Source organism: Triturus cristatus, chromosome 8, assembly GCF_964204655.1.
Source record: "Triturus cristatus chromosome 8, aTriCri1.1, whole genome shotgun sequence".
NCBI classification, from domain to species: Eukaryota; Metazoa; Chordata; class Amphibia; order Caudata; family Salamandridae; genus Triturus; species Triturus cristatus.
In genome coordinates, this window is record NC_140591.1 from 1,005,731,214 (window position 1) to 1,005,743,801 (window position 12,588).

Below are 12,588 nucleotides of genomic sequence, written 5' to 3' on the forward strand. Positions count from 1 at the left end.
TTTTTCATGTCCCTAATGCGACATAGCACTGAAAATTGTCATACAGCACATTTAATGTATGATGGGCTGTGGATTTGTGCCTGAGTTGTGATCCCTATGTTCCCTCTATTACCACATTGCACCAATTGAGCATCATGTAATTCGGGCTCAATAATTGTAGGTCAGTGAATGTTCAAGTGTTCATAATAGACACAACCTCAACATTATCTTTCTTAAAGATCCTGACTGAACAGCAACCTTTAAAGAATCAATGAACTCCTGGTCCTCCTCCTAACTCCTGATATTGTATTATAATCTATTATAATTTGATAATCCAAGCATAGTTATAGTATTTATCCCCTATAATACCTTTACTGATAAGAACATAGATTGACTGCCTTACTCCATGACAGTGGTCCAAGTGGAAGCCTTGAATTCAGCCTAGGAAGTATAGCTACCCTTCTCCATCCTCTCTTGGTAGGAATGGTAACAGGTGGGTCTCATGCGACCCTGTACAGAGTGGCATGGTTGCTCCAGCTGAGAGTGTCCCTGAATACATTCTTGATAGAGGGTACTCGATGTCCAACTGTAAAGTATAGCAACCCTATGAAGGTGGAACTGCCGCCACGAGGGACAAAGTCAGGGAATGCCATTGCAAGGCACGTGAAAATGTCTTAACAATCATTCTCCTGTGTCAGAAACAGCAATAGCATTGGGAAAGGGCAGGGAGCCACCCTACACCTTACTGCAGAAGAAACTACATCTTACCTGGAAATCTCCACAGAGAAGCATAGTACAAACTCCATATGCCTGAGTGAAGGAGCACCCTGATTTCCTACCTCCAAATGGAGGGATTATCATTTATCTGGTCAGAAACCAATCAAAACCTGGGGAGGAAGGAAAAGATGAGCCCGCTTTCACCAGCATCCAATAGCACACAGGGGTGGAGACATGGAAGTGGAGGTAATAAGGTTTTCCTCTACAAAAAGCTCATTCATGTCAGTCCACGAGACAATTTTTAACAGGCAAAAGGAGACCTGAATTCCACTTTCTTCTTTGCATGCAAGTGTGGCACAGAGGAAAGTCGAGCATGCAGGGAAACCGTAAGGTAAATGGGAGGCAGTGGGAAAAGACAAAAGACAGACAGTGCCTCCGTCTTCCTTTATAGAATTTTCTTCAATGCTATTGTATTCAATAAAAATGATTTTGGCTTGACAGCCATATTTAAGTGGAGAATAAACAGCCTACAACAAGCACGTAAGCACTGCAGTAAGACTAATGGGAATTCACAGATGTAGAAAGGGAAACAATGAGAGTCTAGATTTTTGCAAAGCTGGGCACTGGCACTTTGGATTACTGTTCTGGTCCAAATTGGGTGTTCTACAATCTTTTGTGTTGACTAGAATGTGTGTACTGTCGTGCTCTACTTTTATAGAATATATTCGGGTCATCGTGGAACCTCTGGATAAGCAATGAACAGTAACAGAAAGAAAAAAAACATACTGTATTATTATTTAGGAAGTGAAAGACAGAATGTGTTTGATAACCTTTGCTCTTATATAACCCTGGCAGTGGAAGAATAGGATGAGTTTCAAGTAGCAACATAACAATTGAATGAGTATTTCAAAGGTGAAAAACATCAGGTTATACATTTTTCATGAGAGCACACAGTCCTAATGCGGCTATTCAAACATTTGCTACAGCCTTGAGAGTCTTAACAAAAGACTGTGAATTTGAATGCTTCACTTAACAACTTGTCAGAGATCAGTTAGTAGCTAGATGTAGCAACAGAAATATACAGGAAAGACTATTGATGTGTAAAAACACAACATTAGATAAGGCTTTAGATATAGTAAACAGTATCGAAAAATCTCAAGAAGACGCTAAGCAATTACAAATCTGTTTCCCAGGTCAAACATTTTGCTCACATGCTGGTATTTCAAGTACTATACATGAAGAAGTAAATCAAACGAAAATACACTATCCCTCTCGGTCCAAACACTGACACACATGTTCAGTAAATCAAAAGGATATCATTTATAAATCCAGAGGGTAAAGGAAATCTACAGTACCCATCAAACAGAGTTACAACAATTCAGTTGAGTGTTTTATGGGTATCTACTCCTCATTTAGCCAGTTTTTGCAATAGGACAAGTTTGTTGTAAGTGTAGTAATACTGTGCCAGAGTCCCACCCAGCAGCATCTCTCAAGTCTATCTCGGACAGGCAGGCTTCCAGGATGCATGGCTGGCAGAGTGCTGGTCAGGCAGGATGAATGCCAGCAGGCCACTACTTTCTGCCTACAAACTTACCTCATGTTTGCTGACCCACCAGTACAAACGTTTGCGCGGTCCTCTACTCTGAGGAGGATGGGGTCAGATAGGTGGATACCTTCAGCGCATCAATGCTACTTCTTCTTCCTTTTCCCAAAATCTCCTGTGAGGATTTCTGGGATATAATATTGCCCAATCCAAGATGGCTGTCTCTTCATGAATTTACACTGGGTAGTTCCCAATCCAAGATGGTGATGTCCCTTTCCTGTGATGTAATAATTCCTGTTCTCTAGTATAAAAGCCCACTGCTCCTTTACTCCTTGTGTCGCAACCCTTATCTTTTACTGTTGGACTGCTTCCTCATTCCAGATTACCTCTCAGTTATTTTGTCTGGTGGTGCCAGTAGCTTGTTTCTTCTGTCATCTCCTGACTTCAGATGTCCTTCTCCTTGAGATGCCTTTCTTCATCTCGGAGCTATGCTGCCATATAGGAGTTTATTTCGCTTTTGGACCTTTTCCTCCATTTGGAGCTCATTCTGGAAGTCACAATCTGAGAGGTACTTTCAAACTTTGGGGGCATAGTGGCTGCTGAAAGGGGTGCCCTAAACTCTGGCAGACTAAGACTGTTGAAATATGGGTTTCCTGAGCAACTCGCTAGATGTCCATCTACTGAGAGATCTGACCAGCAAGTCTGGACACTTCAGCAGAGATTGGAGAGATAGGAAAAAATGAAAGTATGTTGTGTTGTAGCTGATAGTAATCAGACCATAATTTATGACATGGATAATAAAATGGATGAACAAGGTTTATTGCCAGATGTTGAAAGCAACAGTGCTGTTTAAACAGTTAAATGATGTACAGCTCCACTTATCAAAGTTTTAATAGATACCAAGCCAACTGATATGTAGGTGAATTCAGGTGTAAGAATTACAAATATTTCTGTCAAAATTATGAGAATCTGTGGAAACATAACATTTTAATTCCTTCTGATGATACATCTGTGGCATTTGAGTGAAGGAGTGAAGTATAACTAATTTGATAGGATTCTTTTTGGGTGAACTCTTCTTCCAGGACTGCTGTCTTCCCAACAGAGATATGTGGAGAAAAAAAGTTGTTCATGTACTCGGATGGTGGAATCAGACAGATATCAACATGATACTAAGGCCAGGGGATAAGGTACATGTTTCATTAGTAGAAGAACATGTAATTAAATGTTGCCACAACAGGATCAAAAATGTCTTTTGTGATGAATTAGGTACCCTCCAGGGGTATATAAATGTAATCAAAGTCAAAAGTGATCATCGTTCAGTGAAACGTACACTTCACAATGTACTACCTCTCAGTGTTTATGCAGATATGTGAAGACAAATTGACTAATTGTTAAAGCAAGGTATCATACAGCATTGTGGCATTTACCACTGGTTTTAGCATGCAAGAAAACTGAGGATCTGAGAGTGTGCATAGTTCTCAGAAGTCATAATGATGAAGTATCGGTAGAGAGTTTTCCTATTCCTCACATCAAAGACCTCTTATGTGTTGCTGAATGAGCTTCTTGGTACAAAAAATTGGACATGATGGCAGCATATCACCAGATAATGTTAGAACCCAACTCAAGACACTATACTTCTTTTATAATCCACAAAGATACATACATATTGGCATATGCTCTTTGGGTTGTAGTCAGCCATGTCAACGTCAACTTTTCAAAGGGTCATCTCTCAGATCCTAGAGCAAGTCACCAATGCTTTTGCTTTCCAAGATGATATTTTGATTTTTGGTGTCACGATTCAACAACATGACCAAATAGTTGAGAGAGTTTTAGAAATTTACTGGTAAGAGGTGTCACTTTGAGTAAAGATAAGTGTTTCTCTAGGGTGCAAAAAAGGAAGTATTTAGGCCATGTCTTGTCTGGTGATGGGGTCAAACATAGGTCATGACTAGTAGATGGAAGCATCAAAACCCCATCTTCCAACAACAAATATCAGCTACAATCTTTTCTCAGTATTTGTGAATTTTATGAAAAATCTGTGAAAGGATTTGCAGACATTTTTAGACTGTTACTGCAAAAATAAATGCTACGTTTGAATGGATCTAAAGATGTGAGGCAGCACTCAATAAAATTAATAAGAATACCACTAATCACATCACGGTTGACACCAGTGCATATGGTTTGGATGCTGTTCTGCGACTGATTAAAGTTTGCACAGAATACACAATAGGCTTTGCATCAAGAACCTTAAGTCCAACAAAATGCTGTTACTCTGAAATTGGAGATGTTAGCATGTGTGCGGACCATTAAAAACATATGTATCAGGAAGGCCATTTGTAATCAAATCTGATCACAGGGCTCTTGTAGACATTTTATCAAGAGTCAAAGCTAAGAACACCACAGCCAGACTCGATAGACTGGCAACAACACTGTTGAAGTACAATTTTTATATAGGACACATCCCAGGTCCCCATAATGTGCAAGCAAACTGTCCAGAATACCAACATATGGAAGTTATGATGAGTTTGCTGTTGTTATTGAAGAATGTATTGTTGCAACCCATGAATTCAATGAAGTAATTTGTGGAGGTGAAGAGCAATGGAAGTTGAGAGCAGGTTGCAATCCAGTTATGCGAGAGGTTCTAAATTATTCAATAAAATGGTGGCCTTAAGAGAGTATTGTGTCCCGGAATGTGCAACCTTTCTGGAAAGGGAATGAATTATAAGAAACAATTTTAATATTCTTCCATGCAGAAAAAGGTGTTCCACCTGTGAGTTTTCGTGAGAAAATCTTCAAAATTGCACATGATGGTAATCTTGGTTTAACATTGACAAAGAGGCGCATTAGAGAAGAATACTGGTGGAATATGTATAATGGAATAACAAGCATAGGAATACCGTTGTATCTGCATATAATGGACAGAATATCGAGGGATAAAATATTGAAAGGTAAGTGTATATAGAGGAAGTATAGATTATCATTCTTAACTCCACATCTATGCACCTTGAATTTATGTATATATATATATATTCACTTAAAAAACCATAGGTTTCACACACGTTATAGTTAGAAATTAGCATCTAAAAAACCTTGCAAATTCACTTAAAAAACCACAGGTTTCACACATGTTATAGTTAGCTGGACATTTCACTTGTAAAAAACCATTGAAATTCCCCCGTTATAGTTAGTTCAGATAACTATAACTAGCGCGCCCGCAATCCACTGCTGATGATGTCACATATTACATCACTCATGACATGGTCAGTGGCATCACTCATGACATCACTGATGACATCATCCTTGTGATAGAGTGGCGGTCGCGCGAGTTATAGGTATCTGAACTAACTATAACGGGGGAATTTCAATGGTTTTTTACGAGTGAAATGTCCAGCTAACTATAACATGTGTGAAACCTATGGTTTTTTAAGTGAATTTGCAAGGTTTTTAAATGCTAATTCCTAACTATAACGTGTGTGAAACCTATGGTTTTTTAAGTGAATTTGTAAGGTTTTTTAAATGCTAAGTTATGTATGTTTTATTATATTTTTTATATATTTATTTTACAATAAGCTACCTATGTATATAGTTATAGATTGACTGTATCCTGTAATATGGAATGGCACGTTTAAAATGTTTTTTTTTTTTTTTTTGCCCAGCCAACCTATTTGATGGCAACTTGGGGAGGGCGGTCGCGGCGCTCGGGTCGCCGGTGGCCTTTTGGAACACGCTCCCGCTGACAACCACGGGCAGGGTGGCGCTCGCCAAAATGGTCATGCTCCCTCGTCTACTGTACTACTTTGTCAACCTACCACTGTACGTCCCCCCCGCCTTTTTTGGCAGGCTTAACCGGATGCTGCGGGATTTTGTCTGGGGCAACGCCAGGCATAGGTTAGCGCTTGCAAAGCTCTTCCTTCCGACGGACATGGGAGGACTGGCGGCGCCCTGCTTCGAGCATTATTACCTGGCGGCCCAGCTGCAATGGATCGCCCGCTGGTTGGCAGACAGGGGCAGAGATGACACAGCCACGGTGGCGGCCCCCTACTCGCTGGAGCGTGTGACCGGGCTTTTCCACCCCTTGGCTGCGGTCACGGGACCGCTACCGCTCCTCCTGACAGTGGCGCACAGGTGCTTCCGGAGGGCCTTATACCTCACACGCGCGGTGGTGCCATATGCACCGGCGATACCCCTAGAGGGTTCTCCTGGAGGTGGGGGGGTGCTCGCGGCCCCTGCGCTGACGGGCTGGTGGGCGGCGGACGTACACACGCTGGGGGACCTGTACAGGGATGGTGAGCTGATACCGTACGAAACCTTGGTGTCGGAGGACGGGCTCCCACCCGGCGGGTTCCTCACACACCACTCACTGCTGGCGAGCCTTACCGCCAAATGGGGAAGTATGGCCACAGAGCCTGCCCAACACCTGACTATGCAATATCTACATGTCATGGGGAGGGGCGGACACCTGGTCCGCTGGTTCGCCGCCTCATTGCGAGAGCACACGGCGGTTGATCTGGGCCCACTCCGCGGTAAGTGGGAGCTGGACCTGGGGAGGCCGCTGACGGACAGGGAGTGGGAGAGAGTACTCAAGAGCCCAGCGCGTATCCCCCGCAATATGCGGTTCCGTCAAATCCAGCTGTTCATAGTTCACAGGGCCTACCTCACACCCGAGCTGATTATTAGGTACTTCCACCGCGCTGACACGCACTGCCCTCGGTGCCGTGAGCTAAGGGCGGTGCTGCTGCACTTGCTGTGGGGCTGCCCAGTGTTGCACACCTATTGGAGGGCGGTTAGTGAGCAGTTGCAGGGGAGCACAGGGCGCAGAATTCCCTTCGACTGGCCCGAGCACATCTTGCACCAATTTCCCAGGCCGCCCAAGGACAAGGTAGCGTCCCGATTCCTGGATCTGGGGCTAGTGGTGGCGAAGCGCCTCATCACCCGGAGATGGAAGGCACACGACCCGCCACACGCGCGGGCCTGGAGTTTATCGTTTCAGGCATGGGCCAGGGCAGAGGGGGCGGCTATCTGTAGGGAGGACACCCTGGGGCTGCGGAGGGAGCCCATGGCGGACCGCTGGGAACAGTTGCTTGTTGAGTTTCGGCGCTCGGAGGGGGAGGGTGCCACAGGCTGCACAGGAGAGGCCAGACAGGATGGCACTGGCGCAGGCGGCGGCGCAGTGTAGGCAAACTTGCTGACGAGATAGCATAGCCCCCATTATTGCTGGCTCATGGATGGGGCGTATGGGGACGCTCGGGAACATCTGCGCCCATTGGGGCTTTGAGGGGTAGTCCTGGAGTTCGGGGGGGGGTCGAGGTGGGAGGGGGGTAGGAGCGCACCAAGCGAATCGCTGTCAACGCTGCCAGTTGTTATGGGTTCTTCCTTTTGTGTTACAAGTAACCTTCCCGACTTTCTTGATGTCTCAGTTGTGTAGGCGAGATTGGTTGCCCTTGTAAGGCTCGATGACTGGTGGGTGGTGGTGTTGGCCCCCCCTGCATAGAGGACATCGGGATTGTTAAGGGTGAAGTGGCTGGCTCCCGGGGGGGTGGTGGTGGGTGCGCAAACAGGCATCAGGTTGTTCACCCCCCCCCCGTTTTGGTAGTCGACATGTTCTACAAGTCTGTATAAGTTTATGTCTTACTATATATGAAGCATGATGCCGTACAATGTCCTCCTGTATGAAAGTTTAAATTCAAACCTAATAAAAACAGATTTGCAAAAAAAATGTTTTTTTTTAATGTTTTTCACGGTGCGCGCACCCGCGTTTTTTTGCAAAAAAAAATGTTTTTTTCACCCTTCGGGGTCCTTCAGGGACCCCCTGACAAAGGCTAGGGGGTCAGGAACTCTCTACCCTGCCCCCTTTTCACGTTCTCCACCTTTCTTTTTCACTGTCACACACAAAACACACAAAATGGCAGCCGACACTTCCTGATTTTGACCGATTCGAATGTTGACTGACATGTAACCACCAATCAGAATTACGTTCGCGCACGTTATGGTGCGCGCCTATAGATATTTATGTACTTTTAACTGCAATTTTCTCAGGAACTACTGAACAGATTGACACCATATATCCAAAAGGCACATGCCTGACCTGAGGACTATCTCTTTGCCAAATTTCAAGTAATTCTGTTCAGCCGTTCGGGCTGTACCTTCGACTAAAGGTCCTATGGGAAAATGCATGGGGAAAACGCGTTTTGGGACCCTCCTTTTTTCTCAGCCCCCGCTTGACGAATCACCCCAAGAGGTAGGAGCTGAGCAGAGCGCCCCATTAGTTTTGAAAATTTCGCGAGGATTCGTCAACCGGCGCCAAAGTTATTCAAAATAGAGTTTTCAGATTTCCTATGGAAACACTGTCCTAACTATAACTATCTACTGGCGACCGCCAGTAGATAAGATAAATATATATATATATATATATTCACTGAAAAAAACATAGGTTTCAGGCCTGATATAGTTAGGAATTAGCATTTAAAAAGCCTTAGAAATCCACTGAAAAAACAATAGGTTTTAGGGGTGTTATAGTTAGCTGGACATTTCACTCGAACAAAACCATTGAAATTCCTCCGATATAGTTAGTTGTACTAACTACATCTCGCGCGCCCGCAATCCACTGCTGATGATGTCACATATTACATAATTCATGACATCACCATTTTTTGGGCCTTGGGGGTCCTTGTGGGACCCCTTGAGCAGGCCTAGGGGGTCAGGGTGTTCCTACCCTGCCCCCTTGTCGCGTTTTGCGTCGTTTTCTTTGGCTTTCTTGTGCCTCGGTTCTACCGAGGCACAAGATGGCTGCCAACACTTTCTGATTCAGAGTGTTGGCAGCCAATTAAAATTCAGCTCGTGATCGGGAGGATGCGCGGATCGTCCGAGGCCAAAGATATATATGTACTTTTAACTCTAATTTTCTCAGGAACTACTAACGGATTTACACCATTTAAGCAAAAGGCACGAGTCTGAACTGAGGACTACCTCTTTGCCAAATTTGGTGTAATTCCGTTCAGCAGTTCGGGCTGTAGCTGCAGCTAAAGGTCCTATGGGAAACCGCATGGGGAAAATCTGTTTTGGGACCCCCTTTTTGTCTCGGCCCCCGCTTGTCGAATCACCGTGAAACTTTCAGCAGAGGAGCGGACCGGAGCTGGCCAAAAGTTTGGAAAATTTCGCGAAGATTCGTCAATCGGAGCCAAAGTTATTCGAAATAGAATGTTGCGGATTTCCTATGGAAAATAGGTCCTAACTATATCTACCTACTGGCGACCGCCAGTAGGTAATATATATATATAGTCATGGTATATATATGTGGAGTTATGTGTAGAAAATCTCTCCTTACTTACCTTTCAATATTTCTGCCTCAATATTCTGGTCACATTATTTAGTACCATCAAAATTCCTATCTTCATACTCTGGGGGTACACTCTGGTGGTCTTGGATGGTATGAGATGTAGCAAGGTTGCACCACTAATAAATGATTGGTGAATGTGTCAACAGCAGAAATTTCTGTGCGGATGCACCTGAATGAGCCTGGCAATAAGTAGGGCTGCTTTTTAGGTCCCTTTCAGATTCTACCAATAGAGTTACATTATGCACCGGTGTGTGTTGATCATTTCTCAAGATGAGTAGAAGTCATGTTTTTGCGTGAACTGACTATTGGTGCAGTAACTCATTTTTGTGTGAAATTGTTGCCAAGGGAGAGGGGTACCAGAGTACATAATTATGGATAATTTGGCTAATTTAATTTTATTTATGATTTTTTCAGAGAAGAGTAGAGTGAGACATCTTAGGACAGCCTTGCATCAACTTCAGACTAATGGTATAGTCAAGAGAGAATTAATCATGTTTTGGTGGGGTGTGTGCAAAGTGCTGTTAGATGCAACAAAGATGTAACTTTTGCTGTACAAGTTACACTGGGCCTACAGGACCACCCCACATCTTTTCACTGGGAGTTCACCTTTTGAGTTGATCTGTGGGAGAGTTGCAACATCAGGGCTACATCCCAATTGGTTGCATATTTATGTTCCTAAATAATTCACTTTTCATAAGGATTGGCAAAGAGCTAAAATTGTTAATGACACATGAGGTAAAACCACCCTAAGGTAGTAAATTGAGATACCCTCTGTTGAATACAGGAGAAGTGATAAGGATCAAAGAGCCAATTTTTATTAAAAAAAAGAGGTACCTAAAATTCATGTCTCAGTATGTGTATTGGAAGTGCGTGGCAATGCTGTGCTGGTTGAAAGAGAGAAGTTGTGGCACTGTTGCAGACTGGCTAAAGTTCAAAGAATTCATACTTTACTTATCAGATCCAAACAATTCATTCACCGACCAGGAGTAGATGTTGTCCCTCTGCTCATCGTACACAGGCATCCATGAGACTCCACTACGACATTGGGACAATTTGTTTCCTCATCTTGTAGTATGTAATATTCTTCTGGGGACTCTAGAAGATCATTACATACTCTGCTTCATATTCTACCTCGACGATACAGATACTAGATTGTTATTCTAATGCTTTTCTTAAAACCCAAAGTGCTCTGGTGATGCTTACTTGTTCCTTGTTCCACGTAGATAAAGTTTATGATTTATTTGGTTAGTTCCCTTGTGTTGACATTAATTTTGCACAGGAAGAGGTGTGGTCACTAGAATTTGTGGACAGCCAAGCATTCCTTTGGTAGAGCATCTTAAGGTCATTACGGAACCTCTGGGGAAGCAATGATCAGTGACAGATTTTAGTCTCCTCGAGGCTGAATGATTTCCCTTGCTGCTGTGCCTGAATAAAGCTGGAAATCAGTATTCTTAATGTGTGCTGCCAAAGTTATTTCACCTAGTTACAGAAAAGTGGCGTTGGTTAAAATATTCTACCTTTGCATTTTTTTCTGCTCCGCTTCTTATTCTTTCTGAAGTAAGCTTTCTATAAAGAACTTCTAAACCATTAGCACTGGGTGCACAGTAAAGAAGAATGCTAGCAATATAATTAATAATAGGTATTAAATATCTCTTCATAAACTAATAGAACCTCAACATTGAACGCAATAGGCTCTGTTGGGTTTGAAATGAAGGTAAATAGTGTTTCGGTGAAGCAGAAAAATTCACAGGTTAACATTGTTGAGCCCAAAACATTATGTAAAGTGGAAAATAAAAACTTGCATTGGCTGCATTGTTTGACATCATCACATAATTATCAAATAATTATATTTGCTTATGTTACTTTATTTGAAGGTTTCTGGTACCTTATCTTTATCAGATGAGAGGAAATGTCAGTGTTAGGATCCATGGAAAAAATACCATCAAGGAGAAAAAGGCTTTGGCATTTTAGCACCTTGTCTTTATAACTTTCAGCATCTAATTTCAGTTATTACAATATTTCATTACAGGTACATTGTCAATTGGCTCTTCAATGATAAGATCCTTGCTCAGATCCATAGAATCACCTTGCCCCTTACTCTCTTTAGGAAAGTCAGTGCAATTGGTATTGTCTTATATCCAAAAGGAATTGATTTTAGTTCACAATGATTTGAAATATCCATAGAAATGGTCCCTAATCCAAACATTAGTCGTCTGTTGGTGTCTTGTCCTGTAATGATGTAGCTACAATATCACTCTACCTTGACTTGCTGTACATAAGAATTAAGGCAAGTTGCTGGTGAAATCCAAATGGCAACTCTGGCAAGAAAAAGAGCACGATAAAAGAGATCCAACACTGTGAGACTTGGTTAAGGAATACAATAGTGTCTACTAGGCAAAGACGGTGAAAAGAGGAAATTCTGCCTGATTGGGCTGCAATAAGTCAACCAAAAAACACACAGTTCCTGAGAGTCCTTCGTAAAGACTGTAGATGGTGTCTAGTTTGCAGGAGCCTGCCTTGAACTCCTCTGAAAACAAAAACTCAGCAAACCTATGAAAAAACAAACACAATCAATGTTATTACTGTGATTATCTGCATAGCATTATCATGTGTTATATATAAAGTGCTGGATCAATGCAAATTAATTAACCAAGTCAATCCTCATGAATAAAAAAACAGAGGTGATGCGCTCTGGGCCACTGTAGACAAAAGTTATGCACTTGTAACCCATCATAGATCTCTTTATTAAATTCTCAAATACTGATACATCTGTGCCTATTTGCCAATTTTTAATATAGCATGATTTGAGGTGTGTTCAAAGTTAGCAGCTGGATGTTTCTCTGACCCGTTGTAAATTAAATGTGTGACGCATATAAAGAAAAGTAAGCATTACAAAAACAGACAAGAATCCAAGAAACGTTTATACATCTTGCCTAGCCTTAAATACAATATTTTCTGCAAGATGTTAGTAGGAATCCTACTAACTATGTTTAAATTTTAGAAACAACACAAT

General features: G+C 42.5%; 1 protein-coding gene across 1 annotated transcript in view; it reads right to left on the reverse strand.

Annotated features, from left to right (window-relative positions):
* Positions 1 to 11,433: 11,433 nt before the first annotated feature.
* Positions 11,434 to 12,588, reverse strand: part of LANCL3 (LanC like family member 3) — a 322,352-nt gene continuing 321,197 nt past the window's right edge. Inside the window, exon 5 of the mRNA XM_085622574.1 lies at positions 11,434 to 12,125. Coding sequence (XP_085478700.1) covers positions 11,966 to 12,125 — 160 coding nt within the window. The 3' untranslated portion in view covers positions 11,434 to 11,965. The remainder of the gene's footprint in view (positions 12,126 to 12,588) is intronic.